The sequence below is a fragment of the Heliangelus exortis genome, chromosome Z (genome assembly GCF_036169615.1).
Source record: "Heliangelus exortis chromosome Z, bHelExo1.hap1, whole genome shotgun sequence".
In the NCBI taxonomy this organism is placed as follows: domain Eukaryota; kingdom Metazoa; phylum Chordata; class Aves; order Apodiformes; family Trochilidae; genus Heliangelus; species Heliangelus exortis.
The window spans coordinates 965,803-983,689 of NC_092454.1; the positions used below are offsets into that span (position 1 = coordinate 965,803).

At 39.2% G+C, this 17,887-nt stretch overlaps 1 protein-coding gene across 1 annotated transcript; it reads left to right on the forward strand.

The window, feature by feature from the left end:
• Window positions 1-2,004: 2,004 nt before the first annotated feature.
• LOC139789755 (coiled-coil domain-containing protein 68-like) lies at window positions 2,005-17,155 on the forward strand (the record flags this gene model as incomplete). The annotated part of the gene is made up of 9 exons (XM_071730795.1): window positions 2,005-2,089; window positions 8,087-8,229; window positions 13,943-14,068; window positions 14,639-14,764; window positions 15,028-15,156; window positions 15,786-15,865; window positions 16,347-16,452; window positions 16,780-16,863; window positions 17,117-17,155. Coding segments are annotated over exons 1-9 (852 nt in total), but the record flags the coding sequence as incomplete, so codon positions are not given.
• Window positions 17,156-17,887: the final 732 nt, after the last annotated feature.

Genomic DNA, 17,887 nt, shown 5'->3' on the forward strand with positions numbered 1-17,887 from the left:
CCCTCCGGGTCCTTGGCTGAGAAAGGGGCCAAACTTCCCAGGCAGGAGGTAAAAAAACCCCAGATTGATTGATTTATGGCTTTATTTCTTTATTCTGTATCCCTAATGACTAAGAAAAGGTGACGTATGGAGGGCACATATGGCAGGGGCCACGTGTCAAGGTGTGCATGTGTGGCAGGGGGGGTGGCACAGGGTATATATGGCAGGGGATGTATAGAAAGCACATATATAGCAGGGTTTATATGGCAGGGGACGTATGGAGGGTGTGGAGAGCAGGGGACACATGGCAGGGGATGTATGGAGGGCATATAGAGCAGGGTAGGGGTGGCAGGGGACACAAGGAGGGTGTGTGGAGAGCAGGGGACATATGGCAGGGGACATATAGAAGCCATATGTATAGCAGGGTTTATATGTCAGGGGACATATGGAGGGCAGGTAGAGCAGGGGACAAATGTCAGGGGACATATGGAGGGTGTGTGGAGCAGGGGACATATGGCAGGGGATGTATAGAAACCATATATATAGCAGGGTTTATATGGCAGGGGACATATGGAGGGCAGGTAGAGCAGGGGACATAAATCAGGGGACACAAGGAGGGTGTGGAGAGCAGGGGACATATGGCAGGGGACATATAGAAGGCATATATATAGCAGGGTTTATATGGCAGGGGATGTATGGAGGGCATATAGAGCAGGGTAGGGGGGGCAGGGGACATATGGAAGGTGTGGAGAGCAGGGGACATATGGCAGGGGATGTATAGAAACCATATATATAGCAGGGTTCATCTATCAGGGGACATATGGAGGGCAGGTAGAGCAGGGGACAAATGTCAGGGGACATATGGAGGGTGTGGAGAGCAGGGTTTATATGGCAGGGGACATATGGAGGACATATAGAGCAGGGTAAGGGTGGCAGGGGACACAAGGAGGGTGTGGAGAGCATGGGACATATGGCAGGGGACATATGGAGGGCAGGTAGAGCAGGGGACATATATCAGGGGATGTATGGAGGGTGTGGAGAGCAGGGGACATATGGCAGGGGATGTATAGAAACCATATATATAGCAGGGTTCATCTATCAGGGGACATAAATCAGGGGACACAAGGAGGGTGTGGAGAGCAGGGGACATATGGCAGGGGATGTATAGAAGGCATATATATAGCAGGGTTCATCTATCAGGGGACATATGGAGGGCAGGTAGAGCAGGGGACATAAATCAGGGGACACAAGGAGGGTGTGGAGAGCAGGGGACATATGGCAGGGGATGTATAGAAGGCATATATATAGCAGGGTTCATCTATCAGGGGACATATGGAGGGCAGGTAGAGCAGGGGACATAAATCAGGGGACACAAGGAGGGTGTGGAGAGCAAGGGACATATGGCAGGGGATGTATAGAAGGCATTTATAGCAGGGCTTATATGGCAGGGGATGTATGGAGGACATATAGAGCAGGGTAGGGGTGGCAGGGGACACAAGGAGGGTGTGTGGAGCAGGGGACATATGGCAGGGGACATATAGAAGGCATATATATAGCAGGGCTTATATGGCAGGGGATGTATGGAGGACATATAGAGCAGGGTAGGGGTGGCAGGGGACACAAGGAGGGTGTGTGGAGCAGGGGACATATGGCAGGGACGTATAGAAACCATATATATAGCAGGGTTTATATGGCAGGGGACATATGGAGGGCAGGTAGAGCAGGGGACATATGGCAGGGGACATATGGAGGGCACATAAATCAGGGCCCTTATGGCAGGGAACTCACAGAGTCCATAATTCAGGGCCCCTATAGGAGGGTCCCTATGGCAGGGCGGGTATAGCAGGGCAGCCCCCGGTGTGCAGCACCCCTGGGTGCCCCGAGCAGCGCAGGGATGGGGGAGGGAGCCCGAGGTAAGGAGGCAGCGTTAAGCAGCCCGAGTGCTCAATGAATGGCCTTAATTAACCACTTAATTAATTGCTGGCCAGACGTGGGCGGGACCCACGGGGAGGGGCGCTCAGTGAGGCGGGACCCACCCCCGGTACCGGAACGGGGAGCGGACGGGCCGGGCCGGAGGGGCAGTCCGGGAGGATGGCTGCTGTCCCCAAAGGTGAGTCTCGGGTGGGGCTTGGCCAGGGGGTAGTGTCCCCTGGGGGGGGACAGTGGCTTTTCCTCCCAAGAACCCCGGTGGCACACCCGGAATCCTCTCCCGAAGCCCCGGTGGCACCCAAAAAGCCCTTTAACCCCCCCAGTCCCGGTGGCACCCAAAGCGGTGCCTCCCCGACCCGTGGGGGCACCCCCAGAGCCCCCTCCCTAAACCTGGGTGGCACCCCCAGGACCCTTTCCCCGAGCCCTGGTGGCATCTGAAGTGTCCCCTCCCTAAATCCTGGTGGCATCCCCTAAAGCCCCCTCCCCAAGCCCTGGTGGCACCCCCAGGACCCTTTCCCCGAGCCCTGGTGGCATCCAAAGTGTCCTCTCCCTAAACCTTGGTGGCACCCCCAGGACCCTTTCCCCGAGCCCTGGTGGCATCCAAAGTGTCCCCTCCTTAAACCTTGGTACCATCCCCTAAAGCCCCTTCCCCAAGCCCTGGTGTCACCCCCAGGACCCTTTCCTCGAGCCCTGGTGGCATCCAAAGTGTCCCCTCCTTAAACCTTGGTGCCATCCCCTAAAGCCCCTTCCCCAAGCCCTGGTGTCACCCCCAGGACCCTTTCCCCGAGTCCTGGTGGCATCCAAAGTGTCCCCTCCCTAAAACCTAGTGGCATCCCCTAAAGCCCCTTCCCCAGAGCCCTTTCTCTGACCCCTGGTGGCACCCCCTAAAGCCCCCTCCCCGAGCCCTGGTGGCATCTGAAGTGTCCCCTCCTTAAACCTTGGTGCCATCCCCTAAAGCCCCCTCCCCAAGCCCTCGTGGCCCTTCTCTAACCCCTGGTGGAACCCCCAGAGCCCCCTCCTTAAGCCCTGGTGGCATCTGAAGTGTCCCCTCCCTAAATTCTGGTGGCATCCAAAGGGTCCCCTCCCCAAGCCCTGGTGTCACCCCCAGGACCCTTTCCCCAAGCCCTGGTGGCATCCAAAGTGTCCCCTCCCTAAATCCTGGTGGCATCCCCCAAAATTCCCCCTCCCCTTCCTTAGATGCTCTCAGGGGACAAGTCCCATCCCCAGCTTTAGGACCTGAGCTGCTGGCTCCCTGGGACCCCAAATGCTTCCCTAGCACCCCCCAAAATTCCTGCAAAATTCTTTATCCCAGGTTTGGAAGACCAAGTGTTTCCTGGCCAAAATTCCTCTTGTGTCCCCTCTGGTTTTTTTTTTTTGTTTTTAAGTATCCCGGGTGCTGTCAGTCCCTGATTTTTCTGCTCCTCTTCCTGGCTTGGCTGCAGAAGGGTTTTAATAACAGGAAAAAAAAATAAAATAAAATAAAAAAGGTTTATTTGCCCTTAGGGGTGTTGACATGGCCGTTCTTGTAGGCATCAAAGAAAAAAAAAAATAAGAAAACCCAACCCCCAAACCTGTTTCTCAGAGAACAACAGGAAACAAATAACTGCTTTTAATCACAAATTAAATAAATAACAAATAACTGCCTGGCTGTGCCATGAAAAGGGGGATGAAGCTTGTATAAATTCCTAAATTCCTGGCTGGGGGTGGAGGAAATGTGGGATTTTTCTTTATTCACCTGGAGCTTGGACAGGAGGATGCAAAAAAAAAAATAAAAAAAATAAAATGCAGGAACCTCGTGTTGGAGTTGCAGTGCTCAGGGAATTATTTCCTTGCTTCTTGCCACTAGTTGGGATTATCCTGAATAATTTGGGATGTTCCCACCCATGGCAAGGGGATCTGGATGATTTTAAGGTCCTTTCCAAGCCAAACCACTCTGGGATTTTATGATTTTTTTTTTTTTTCTTGATGTCAAGGCCCTGGAGGGTTGTGTCTGGCTCCCCTGGGCTATGGTAGGAAAGGAGGTTTTCCTCCTCTTTTCCGGGTCCATCTGGGTGATGAGCTGGGATGTGGCAGGAAAAGGAAAGCAAGAAAAGGTTTTATTTGATTTTATTGCTTTTTGGAGTTCATAAATCACCCAAGAAGTGTAGGGCTAAGTAGTAGATTAAAATGTTGTGTTAGATTAAAATGATGAATAATTCTAATTTATAATAATTTCCAGTTTAGTTTCTCATTTCCAACCTTTTTGGGGGATGCCAGGTGAGGCTCTCTGGAGCTGGCTCTGCCCTCCCAGCTCGAGTTGCCCAATTCTTTTGGATTAAGCAAGAAACTGGGTAAGAAATGTGCCATCCCCACTCATCTTCCTGGCAGTGCTCCAATCCATCCTGCACCCTCAAACTTTTTGATTAAAAAAAAAAAAAAAAAAAAAAGGAAACATCTTCCTTCCCTTCATAATTAACTTGAGGAAGGTGCAGAATGGGATCTGAGCCTTCTGCAGTGAAATTTAGAGTTCCTGACATGAAGCCATTGCTGAGAAAAAGAAATATACAATTATATAGCTAATATTCTGGATATAAACCCAGAAATATATTTATATAGCAATATTTATACACAGAAGCACTGTTCTTGTTGCTGACCCCGTGAAGCCATTGCTGAGAAAAAGAAATATACAAATATATAGCTAATATTCTGGATATAAACCCAGAAATATATTTATATAGCAATATTTATACACAGAAGCAGTGTTCTTGTTGCTGACCCCGTGAAGCCATTGCTGAGAAAAAGAAATATATAAATATATAGCTAAAATACTGTATATAAACCCAGAAATATATTTATATAGCAATATTTATACACAGAAGCTGTGTTCTTGTTCCTGACCCCGTGGGGAATTTAACAGAGATCTTGAGACAACCTGGAGGACTTTCTGCCTTATTTTGGGGCTTATTTTTTTTGGCAAGGCAGTTTTTCTGCATCCCAGGAGAGCAGAGGGGTTGTAACTCAGCTACTTAAGAAATAATCACAACTCCTTCTTTTTTTAAAAAAAAAAAAGCTTTACACCTCTCCCTGTGTTAGATTAAAATGATGAATAATTCTAATTTATGATCATTTCCAGTTTAGTTTCTCATTTCCAACCTTTTTGGGGGATGCCAGGTGAGGCTCTCTGGAGCTGGCTCTGCCCTCCCAGCTCGAGTTGCCCAATTCTCTTGGATTAAGCAAGAAACTGGGTAAGAAATGTGCCATCCCCACTCATCTTCCTGGCAGTGCTCCAATCCATCCTGCAACCTCAAGCTTTTTGATTAAAAAAAAAGAAAAAAAAAAAGGAGACATCTTCCTTCCCTTCATAATTAACTTGAGGAAGGTGCAGAATGGGATCTGAGCCTTCTGCAGTGAAATTTAGAGTTCCTAACATGAAGCATTTGCTGAGAAAAAGAAATATACAAATATATAGCTAAAATACTGGATATAAACCCAGAAATATATTTATATAGCAATATTTATACACAGAAGCAGTGTTCTTGTTGCTGACCCCGTGAAGCCATTGCTGAGAAAATGAAATATACAAATATATAGCTAATATTCTGGATATAAACCCAGAAATATATTTATATAGCAATATTTATACACAGAAGCAGTGTTCTTGTTGCTGACCCCGTGGGGAATTTAACAGAGATCTTGAGACAACCTGGAGGACTTTCTGCCTTATTTTGGGGCTTATTTTTTTTGGCAAGGCAGTTTTTCTGCATCCCAGGAGAGCAGAGATTGAAACCCAGCTACTTAAGAAATAATCACAACTCCTTCTTTTTTTAAAAAAAAAAAAAGTTTTAGTTTTACACCTCTCCCTGTGTTAGATTAAAATGATGAATAATTCTAATTTATGATCATTTCCAGTTTAGTTTCTCATTCCCAACCTTTTTGGGGGATGCCAGGTGAGGCTCTCTGGAGCTGGCTCTGCCCTCCCAGCTCGAGTTGCCCAATTCTCTTGGATTAAGGAAGAAACTGGGTAAGAAATGTGCCATCCCCACTCATCTTCCTGGCAGTGCTCCAATCCATCCTGCAGCCTGGAATGTTGGAAAAGAGATGGATTTTTCCATGGAATAACATTCTGAATTCTCTGCCAGCTTTGGGAAGTGCAAAGCACTTTTTGTCCTCTCCCGCTGGGAGCCCCTCCTGCTCCCCAAGGGGTTTTATTATTTTATTATATATATATATATATTTTATTTTTTTTTTATTATTCCATTTTTCACCTGAAGTGCTTCCAGACATTCCCAAGCACCTGGAAAAGGTTGGTTGCAGGGCTGGGAAGGAGCATCTGGAGCCAAGCTGACACTGGATGTCCCCATTGCACAGCTCAAACCCAACTGGAGGAGCTGGGAACTTCCCTCTGCTTGGGATACAGAGAGAAAAAAAAAACCAAATTTTTTTCTCCTCTCCCCCCGCCATCCCTTGGGGAGTTTTGGGGTTTGAGGCCACCCAGGAATCCTCCTGAACCTGAGGAGAGGGATGTGGAGCCAATTCCCTGTGGAATTTGGTTGGGTTTGAAGCCTTCCTGGGGTGGATGGGCCCAGTTTTGTTCTGGTTGGGAACGTCCCAAGTCCTCTGCCAGGTGTTGGCTGGGTTTCTGCCTCTGGAACACAGGAGGGGGGGTAGGATGGAAGTCAAAAATAAGTGGAGTGATGGGTGGAAATAATTATATTATAATATAATTAATATAATTATATTATATTAGATTATGTAGATTACATAGATTAATAATTATATTATTATTAATTAATAATTATATTATATATAATTAATAATTAATAACTATATTATATTAATTAATAATTATATTATATTAGATTACATTATTATATATTACATTATATATTATATTATAGTATAGTATAGTATATTTAATAATATATATAATATATACTATATATGTAATATACATATTATATATATAATATATATTATTACATTATATTACATTACATTACATTATATTATATTATATAATATATTACATTATATATTATATTATATTATATTATATATTATATTACATTATATTACATTATATTACATTATATCATATCATATTATATCATATTATATCATATTATATCATATTATATCATATTATATCATATTATATTATATTACATTGTATTATATTATATTATATTATATTATATTATATTATATTATATTATATTATATTATATTATATTATATTATATTATATTATATTACATCATATTATATTATATTACATCATATTATATTACATTATATTATATTACATTGTACAATATATTATATTATATTATATTATATTATATTATATTATATCATATTATATTATATCATATATTATATTACATTATATTATATTACATTGTATTATATTACATTATATTATATTACATTATATTATATTATATCATATTATATTACATTATATTATATTATATCATATATTACATTATATTATATTACATTATATTATATTACATTATATTATTTTATATCATATTATATTACATTATTTTATATTACATTGTATTATATTACATTATATTATTTTATATCATATTATATTACATTATATTATATTACTTTGTATTATATTACATTGTATTATATTACATTGTATTATATTACATTATATTATATATATTATATTATATTATATTATATTACATTATATTATATTACATTATATTATTTTATATCATATTATATTACATTATTTTATATTACATTGTATTATATTACATTATATTATTTTATATCATATTATATTACATTATATTATATTACTTTGTATTATATTACATTGTATTATATTACATTGTATTATATTACATTATATTATATATATTATATTATATTATATTATATTATATTATATTATATTATATTATATTATATTATATTATATTATACTATATTATATTACTATTAGATAATATTATTATATATTAGATTATTAGATTATTAGATGGGACTCTATTAAAAAAAAGTCACCATTGCATAGTCACATATATATATATATATTTTTTTTTTTTTTTGGTGTCTCAATGCCTGCTTGGCTCCAGCCCATCCTTGAGGCTGACCTGGGATGAACTCCTGGAATTTTTTCCCCTTTTTTCATGCCCCAAGCAGCTCTTTCTCTCTCCTCTCCCTTCCCCAGAGCAGAGGAACCCACGCATCGTGGTGACCACCCTGGTGCTCAGCAGGCACCTGAGGAGAGAAGAGCACGGCCCAGGGGGAAGGTTGGTCCTTTATGGCTCCTCCTCCTCCCACATCACTGAGGAAGCTGAATATCTGCAAAAGGTATCCTGGGGTTGGGAAGGCAAAGCACAAAAAAAATGAGCAACAAGAGGAAGAAAGTGAGAGAGGCACAAAAAAAATGAAAAAAATAGGAAAAAAGTGAGAGAGGCACAAAAAAAATGAAAAAAATAGGGACAAAGTGAGAGAGGCACAAAAAAAATGAAAAAAATAGGAACAAAGAGGCACAAAAAAAAAATGAAAAAAATAGGAACAAAGAGGCACAAAAAAAATGAAAAAAATAGGAACAAAGAGGCACAAAAAAAAATGAAAAAAATAGGAACAAAGAGGCACAAAAAAAATGAAAAAATAGGAACAAAGAGAGAGGCACAAAAAAAAATGAAAAAAAAAGAGGAACAAAGTGAGAGAGGCACAAAAAAAATGAAAAAAATAGGAACAAAGTGAGAGAGGCATTAAAAAATGAGAAACAAGAGGAACAAAGTGAGAGAGGCACAAAAAAAATGAGAAACAAGAGGAACAAAGTGAGAGAGGCATAAAAAAAATGAAAATAGGAACAAAGTGAGAGAGGCACAAAAAAAATGAAAAAATAGGAACAAAGTGAGAGAGGCACAAAAAAAATGAAAAAAATAGGAACAAAGTGAGAGAGGCACAAAAAAAATGAAAAAAATAGGAACAAAGTGAGAGAGGCACAAAAAAAATGAAAAACAAGAGGAACAAAGTGAGAGAGGCACAAAAAAAATGAAAAAAATAGGAACAAGGAGGCACAAAAAAAAATGAAAAAAATAGGAACAAAGAGGCACAAAAAAAAATGAAAAAAATAGGAACAAAGAGGCACAAAAAAAAATGAAAAAAATAGGAACAAAGAGAGAGGCACAAAAAAAAATGAAAATAGGAACAAAGTGAGAGAGGCACAAAAAAAATGAAAAAATAGGAACAAAGTGAGAGAGGCACAAAAAAAATGAAAAAAATAGGAACAAAGTGAGAGAGGCACAAAAAAAATGAAAAAAATAGGAACAAAGTGAGAGAGGCACAAAAAAAATGAAAAACAAGAGGAACAAAGTGAGAGAGGCACAAAAAAAATGAAAAAAATAGGAACAAGGAGGCACAAAAAAAAATGAAAAAAATAGGAACAAAGAGGCACAAAAAAAAATGAAAAAAATAGGAACAAAGAGGCACAAAAAAAAATGAAAAAAATAGGAACAAAGAGAGAGGCACAAAAAAAATGAAAAAAATAGGAAAAAAGTGAGAGAGGCATAAAAAAAATGAGGAATAATAGGAAAAAAGTGAGAGAGGCATAAAAAAAATGAGGAATAATAGGAAAAAAGTGAGAGAGGCATAAAAAAAAAAGAGAAACAAGAGGAACAAAGTGAGAGAGGCACAAAAAAAATGAAAATAGGAACAAAGTGAGAGAGGCACAAAAAAAATGAAAATAGGAACAAAGTGAGAGAGGCACAAAAAAAATGAAAAACAATAGGAACAAAGTGAGAGAGGCATAAAAAAAATGAAAAAAAATAGGAACAAAGTGAGAGAGGCATAAAAAAAATGAAAAACAATAGGAACAAAGAGAGAGGCACAAAAAAAAATGAAAAAAATAGGAACAAAGAGAGAGAGGCACAAAAAAAAATGAAAAAAAATAGGAACAAAGTGAGAGAGGCACAAAAAAATGAAAAAAATAGGAACAAAGTGAGAGAGGCATAAAAAAAATGAAAAAAAATAGGAACAAAGTGAGAGAGGCATAAAAAAAATGAAAAAAATAGGAACAAAGTGAGAGAGGCACAAAAAAAATGAAAAATAAGAGGAACAAAGAGAGAGGCACAAAAAAAATGAAAAACAATAGGAACAAAGTGAGAGAGGCACAAAAAAATGAAAAAAATAGGAACACAGTGAGAGAGGCATAAAAAAAATGAAAATAGGAACAAAGTGAGGCACAAAAAAAATGAAAATAGGAACAAAGTGAGAGAGGCACAAAAAAAATGAAAAAAATAGGAACAAAGAGAGAGGCACAAAAAAAAATGAGAAATGAGGAAAAAAGTGAGAGAGGAATAAAAAAAAATAGGAACAAAGTGAGAGAGGCACAAAAAAAATGAAAAAAAATAGGAACAAAGAGAGAGGCACAAAAAAAATGAAAAACAATAGGAACAAAGTGAGAGAGGCACAAAAAAAATGAAAAAAAATAGGAACAAAGTGAGAGAGGCACAAAAAAATGAAAAAAATAGGAACAAAGAGAGAGGCACAAAAAAAATGAAAAAAAATAGGAACAAAGTGAGAGAGGCACAAAAAAATGAAAAAAATAGGAACAAAGTGAGAGAGGCATAAAAAAAATGAAAAAAAATAGGAACAAAGTGAGAGAGGCACAAAAAAATGAAAAAAAATAGGAACAAAGTGAGAGAGGCACAAAAAAAATGAAAAATAAGAGGAACAAAGAGAGAGGCACAAAAAAAATGAAAAACAATAGGAACAAAGTGAGAGAGGCACAAAAAAATGAAAAAAATAGGAACACAGTGAGAGAGGCATAAAAAAAATGAAAATAGGAACAAAGTGAGGCACAAAAAAAATGAAAAAAATAGGAACACAGTGAGAGAGGCATAAAAAAATGAAAAAAAATAGGAACAAAGTGAGAGAGGCATAAAAAAAATGAAAAACAAGAGGAACAAAGTGAGAGAGGCATAAAAAAAATGAAAATAGGAATAAAGTGAGAGAGGCACAAAAAAATAAGAAATGAGGAAAAAAGTGAGGGAGGAATAAAAAAATGAGAAACAAGAGGAACAAAGTGAGAGAGGCACAAAAAAAATGAGAAACGAGGAAAAAATTGAGAGAGGAATAAAAAAAAATAGGAACAAAGTGAGAGAGGCATAAAAAAAATGAAAAAAATAGGAACAAAGTGAGAGAGGCATAAAAAAAGTGAAAAAAATAGGAACAAAGTGAGAGAGGCATAAAAAAAATGAAAAAAATAGGAACAAAGTGAGAGAGGCATAAAAAAAGTGAAAAAAATAGGAGCAAAGAGAGAGAGGCACAAAAAAAAGAAAAACAAGAGGAACAAAGTGAGAGAGGCATAAAAAAAATGAAAAAAATAGGAACAAAGTGAGAGAGGCACAAAAAAATGAAAAAAAATAGGAACAAAGTGAGAGAGGCACAAAAAAAATGAGAAATGAAAAAAGTGAGAGAGGAATAAAAAAAATGAGAAATGAGGAAAAAAGTGAGAGAGGAATAAAAAAAAATAGGAACAAAGTGAGAGAGGCATAAAAAAAATGAAAAATAAGAGGAACAAAGAGAGAGGCACAAAAAAAAATGAAAAAAATAGGAACAAAGTGAGAGAGGCACAAAAAAAATGAAAAACAAGAGGAACAAAGTGAGAGAGGCACAAAAAAAATGAAAAAAAATAGGAACAAAGTGAGAGAGGCACAAAAAAAATGAAAAACAAGAGGAACAAAGTGAGAGAGGCACAAAAAAAATGAAAAAAAATAGGAACAAAGTGAGAGAGGCATAAAAAAATGAAAATAGGAACAAAGTGAGAGAGGCACAAAAAAAAAATGAGAAATGAGGAAAAAAGTGAGAGAGGAATAAAAAAAAATAAGAAACAAGAGGAACAAAGTGAGAGAGGCACAAAAAAAATGAGGAATAATAGGAACAAAGAGAGAGGCACAAAAAAAATGAAAATAGGAACAAAGTGAGAAGCACAAAAAAAATGAAAAAAATAGGAACAAAGTGAGAGAGGCATAAAAAAAATGAAAAAAATAGGAACAAAGTGAGAGAGGCATAAAAAAAATGAAAAAAAATAGGAACAAAGTGAGAGAGGCACAAAAAAAATGAAAAACAAGAGGAACAAAGTGAGAGAGGCATAAAAAAAATGAAAAAAAATAGGAACAAAGTGAGAGAGGCACAAAAAAAATGAGAAACAAGAGGAACAAAGTGAGAGAGGCATAAAAAAAAAGAGAAACAATAGGAATAAAGTGAGAGAGGCATAAAAAAAATGAGGAACAATAGGAACAAAGTGAGAGAGGCACAAAAAAAATGAGGAACAAGAGGAACAAAGTGAGAGAGGCATAAAAAAAATGAAAAAAATAGGAACAAAGTGAGAGAGGCACAAAAAAAATGAAAAAAATAGGAACAAAGAGGCACAAAAAAAAATGAAAAAAATAGGAACAAAGAGGCACAAAAAAAATGAAAAAAATAGGAACAAAGAGGCACAAAAAAAAATGAAAAAAATAGGAACAAAGTGAGAGAGGCACAAAAAAAAAGAAAAAAATAGGAACAAAGAGGCACAAAAAAAAATGAAAAAAATAGGAACAAAGTGAGAGAGGCACAAAAAAAATGAGGAACAAGAGGAACAAAGTGAGAGAGGAATAAAAAAAATGAAAATACAGTCAGATGCTGGAGGGAGCACTTTGGAGGACACAGTGCAGTGGTTTTGAGAGGTAGGGAAGAGTCACATCATCTTAAGATGGTCCTTTCCTGAGTGGAAAAGAAAAGAATGCCAGAGAAAAAATAGAGTTTAATAAATGCATGTAATGACACAAGAGCTGACCTCCAACTTTTTGATTAAAAAAAAAAAAAAAAAAAAAAAAAGGAGACATCTTCCTTCCCTTCATAATTAACTTGAGGAAGGTGCAGAATGGATGCTTTAACTTGGGATCTGAGCCTTCTGCAATGAAATTTAGAGTTCCTGACATGAAGCCATTGCTGAGAAAAAGAAATATACAAATATATAGCTAATATTCTGTATATAAACCCAGAAATATATTTATATAGCAATATTTATACACAGAAGCTGTGTTCTTGTTGCTGACCCCGTGGGGAATTTAACAGAGATCTTGAGACAACCTGGAGGACTTTCTGCCTTATTTTGGGGCTTATTTTTTTTGGCAAGGCAGTTTTTCTGCATCCCAGGAGAGCAGGGATTGAAACCCAGCTACTTAAGAAATAATCACAACTCCTTCTTTTTTTAAAAAAAAAAAAAGTTTTACACCTCTCCCTGCTCAGGTAAGGAATGAGCTTGGAGAAAAGGCTCCAGAGGGAAAAGCAAGTGATTTAGAGCTGGCACTTTTTAAAAAGTACAGGGTGCCCTTTGTTTGGGGGAGTTTCTTTTTACCAAATGGCCTTGGCATGATGTTAGGAAGGTTGGATAAATGCTGGTTTTTTTTTTTGGTTTTTTTTTTTTTTTTGTCATAAATCTGAGAGGGCGCAGGTCACGTCCCAGCTCTGGAAAGGGATGGGAGGTGAGCACAGTGAGTGGATTCCTGAACACCTGCAGGAGAAAAAAAAAAATAAAGGAAAATAAACAGTTAAAACAACTTAAAACCACTTAAAGCAAGTGGGGTTGAGCAGAGAGGCAGCCCCTAGGAAGCAAAAAGGGTTGGGAATGGCTGAGCAGTTAAAAGGCAGAGGGATGGTTGGTTGAAGGGGAAGGAATTGTGCCATCACTCCCTGCCTTTCTGCAGCCTCCTCTCCAGCCCAGGAGGGTAAAAGCTGCCTGGTTTTCTAGGGAATAAAGCTGGGAAGAGTGGGAGAAGGGAATAAAGCTGGGAAGGGTGGGAGAAGGGAATGAATCAGAATCTGCTTTCCCATGGAGAGCTGAGCACCAGGAGCATCTTCCTGTCCATGAATTCAGGGAGGTGGAGGAGCTGCCCCAGGAGCAGAGGCAGCTGGTTTCCTAAGCTTTAAAAAAAAAAAAAAAAAAAAAAATAATTTCTCCCAGGTGGTTTCCTAGCCTTTCAAAAAAAATAAAAAAATAATATTTTCTCCCTGCTTTTTCCTTTAGCAGCTTCCTCAGCTCTCAGGCTCTCAGAGCAGGGGCTGGAGCCACAGCCCCGTTGTGAGGACCCTGAAGGAAACAGAGGAGCAGCTGCTCTTGGTGAGCAAAGAAAACCAAGTGCTGAGGATCAAGGTGAGTTTGGGATGGGTTTTTTTAATATTTTTTTGGGGTTTCAGAGGGATAGGAGTGTCTTGCAGCCCAGTGAGAGCTGCTGCAGCCCAGGCCTGCTCAGCGATCCCACCTGAAGCTTTTCCTTTGGGGATGGGGCAGCCTCTGCTCTGGCAGCAAAATTCCTGATGAAATCTTATTCTGGGAAGCAGGAAAAAAAAGGAAAAAAATCCCATTTGTGGCCAATGAGCCAGCTCTGTCAGAAGGTGCCAGCAGGTGAATTTATAAGCAGTGGAAGTGCCTCTCTTCTTTTAAGCCATCACTTTTTTGTTGGTTTTCATGGGGGGGGTTGCTCAGTACTGAAGAATTCCTCAGTTATTTAGAAACCAAACTGCTTGGTTGTGGTTCCCCCCAGGTGCTTTTATTCCTTTCTTTCTTTTTATTCATTCATTTTTTTTTTAAAAGGGGTAAATGCTGACATTGGACCTTGTAGAGAGGGCTGATTTTTCCCTTGTGTGATTATAACATCCCCTTTATTTTTGTTTGAAAGCTGTGAATGTAAAATGCTGGAAATATAAAAATGTCTCTTTCTAGCTGGAAGCCTTGAGGGAAGCTGGTGCCCAGGTTCTCAGATCCTCCTCCCAGAAACTGTCTGAAAATTACCAGACTAAGTCAGAAGAACTGAAAAAAAGCCACGAGCAGGAGAAGCAGCAAATCCAGGTACAGATTTCCCCCTCCCTGGGTCAGCATCACCATCAAAATATTGAGCTGGGAGCTCCCAAGTCTCTTCTGCTGGGAGAAAGGGGAAGTAAATAGGAAAATTTAAAATTATTTTGGTTTTCTTGCTGATTCTTGGACTTGAGGGGGGGGGTTGAGTTGGCTCAGAATGCCTCAAGCCACCCCTGCAGCTCTGTTTCTATCCATGTGCTGGGCATACCAGTATAATACTGGGCTCCCAGTATCCCTTCCCTTCTTGCTCCCAGGCTTTCAGGCTCCAGCAAGAAAAGAAGCTCCAGGAAAGCAGGGAAACCACCAACCACCTGGCTGAAAGCCTCCAGGAAAAATGTTCTTCCATCCAGGAGATGGAGAATCGCCTCCAAAGGATGCAGGAGGTATGTCCTGGGAATTCTGGGGCTTTGGAAGAGGGATTCTCCTTCAGGATTTGGGATTGGGAGTAAAAAGGTTTCTGAGAAGCTCTCAGAAATCAAGGGTGCAATTCCAGCTTGCTCTTCCTGGTGTTTCAGAACTTGCTGGAGAGCAGCAGGGAGAAGCCTTGGTGTGGAACTTGGAATTATTTCTGCTCCTGAGTAGCTGCTCCTTCCCCTCCCCCCACTGCTGGGGGGGGATTCCAAGCAAAATATTGATGGAAAAGTTGAGGATGTGGGTTATTTGGCTGCTGGGGTTGGGTTGCTTTGGATTGGGTTGGGTTGGAGAGGTGGATTTGGTGACCTCAGAGGTCCTGCCCAACTTCCCTGAGTTCTGCTTCCACCACTGGAAGCTCTTCCACCATCCTAGAGCTAAAGCCTTCTGCAATCCCAGAAAAATCAGCCTGAAAATCCCAGAAAATACCCCCTGATTGTGCAGGACCTTGCAGGAAATGCCTTCTCCTGGACTGTGAATGTTTTTGGGGGGTTTTTAGTTGAGTTGGAAGAAGTGGTGGCACCTGCCTGGAAGCTGCAGCCCAACTCCTCTTGGCAGGGGCTGTAAGAGTTTTTATGTCACTGGGATTTATTTTCCTTAGGAAAAGAAAACCCTGCTAGAGAGGAAAAAGTCCCTTGAAGAGAGGCTCCAGCAGATGATGGCAAGAGAAGATGGCAAAAGGTGATGAAATGCATGTGCTGCAGGGGTTGTTTTGGCCTTTTTGGGCTTTATTTTATTTTTTTTTTATTTATTTCAAGCAATCACTTGGTGATAAAATCATTAGAGATGGAAGTGACTGTTCCAACCCTGATTTCCCATGATTGCTTGGCTACTTGTTAATATCCTACAGCTCTTAGCTGTTGATTCTGCTGAATTCCTTGGATTTTTCCTTCCATGCTTCCCTTTCCTGATCCATTCTTTCTAAACTCCCTTCTCACCAGCCCATAAGGATGCTCCTACCAGGCCCTATTTGTCTGCAACTCTGGTTTGATTGCTTCTGCTCAGAAAAAAAAAACCTTTCCAGGTGTAGTTCTGTCCAAATCCTGGGATTCCTGTCATTCCAGCCAGGCACATCCTTCCTAGGAAGCAGCTCTAGAGCTGCCCCTGAGGTGGGAAAGGAGCCCTTGGGGCTGAAACTGGGATGCTTTGCTCTTGCCCACAGGTGCCTGGATCTCCAGGGACAAATTTCCAGCCTGCAGGAGCAGATTTCCCACCTCCAGCACCTGATCCAGAGGCAGCACCACTCCCTGCGTGGCATCATCCAGGAGGTCAGGCACTGGGAAGGGCTTGGGAAAAGAACTGGGAGGTACTGGGATGGTACTGGTCCTGTCCTCTGGGTTTGTGGGGAGCAGGAGGAGTTTGCTCATCCTGCCAAGCATCCCAAAGTGGTTTCCCCATCCAGATGGAACAGGCATCCCTAAAAATGGGATTATTGGGGAGGAGGCAGGAATTTGGGGCAGAGCCCATGGAGGAGACATCAAATTCTGTGCTTTTGCTCAACTCCAAACCCATTTTTTGATGAATTCAGGTTTCAAAACTCTAAAAAAAAAAAAAATTAACCAAAACACAACCCCTTTTTATTTCCTATTTCTCAGGCAGAGGTCTTGAAAAACAAACTCAAGAGCCAAGATGCAAGAATAGAAAAGCTGACAGAGAAGCTGAGCACCCTGGAGACCCAGGTAAAGCTGGAGAAAAAAAAAGTTTTATTCAAAGAGGTTCCTCTCCTGCTGGGCTGCTCTCAGGCCAGCACTCTAGGGTGGTGATTTTTGCACTGCATCTTTCACTCAGTTTAAAAAAAAAACACCCCAAACCTCATAAAAAATCCCAAAAAAAACTTTTCTGGAGGAGTGACAGGTCCTAGCTGACATCCCTGCTTGCTTCTTGTCTGCTCTGTTATTCTGAGAGGTTTTTTTTTTTCTTTTTTCCTCACAGAACCAAGAACTGAAAGAGCAACTGGAGTTGTGGTCTGGCCAACAAGTCTCCAAAACTGTCTGGACAGAGTAGGTACCTTGGGAGGTGCCCTGGGGTCCTCACCCTCCTTCCAGCCCATTCCTGGTGTCCTTACAGGGCTTGGAATGAAGCAAATTCCATCCTGCTGGGATTATCTCCTCTGTAAAAGTGGGAAAACCTCAGCTCTGCTTCCAGTGGAAGAGTTGATGGGGTGGTGCCCAGCTGAGATGTGCCCATCAGCCAAAGCCACCTGCAGGAAAATTGTTCATTGAAGATGAAATGGGATGAAATTTCCCAGGGGATTCTCCAGCCCTTTGCTGGGAAAGGGATTTTCTGCTCTCAGTTAGCAGGGCAGGCACTTGGAAGTCAACTTCTCCCTCTCCAGAGCCTTAGTTCTAACTTTTTTCTATTTTATTTTATTTTATTTTATTTTTATTTTATTTTATTTTATTTTATTTTTTTTATTTTATTTTATTTTATTTTATTTTATTTTATTTTATTTTATTTTATTTTATTTTATTTTATTTTATTTTTATTTTATTTTATTTTATTTTATTTTATTTTATTTTATTTTATTTTTATTTTATTTTATTTTTATTTTATTTTTATTTTATTTTATTTTATTTTATTTTATTTTATTTTATTTTATTTTTATTTTATTTTTATTTTATTTTATTTTATTTTATTTTATTTTATTTTATTTTTATTTTATTTTTATTTTATTTTATTTTATTTTATTTTATTTTATTTTTA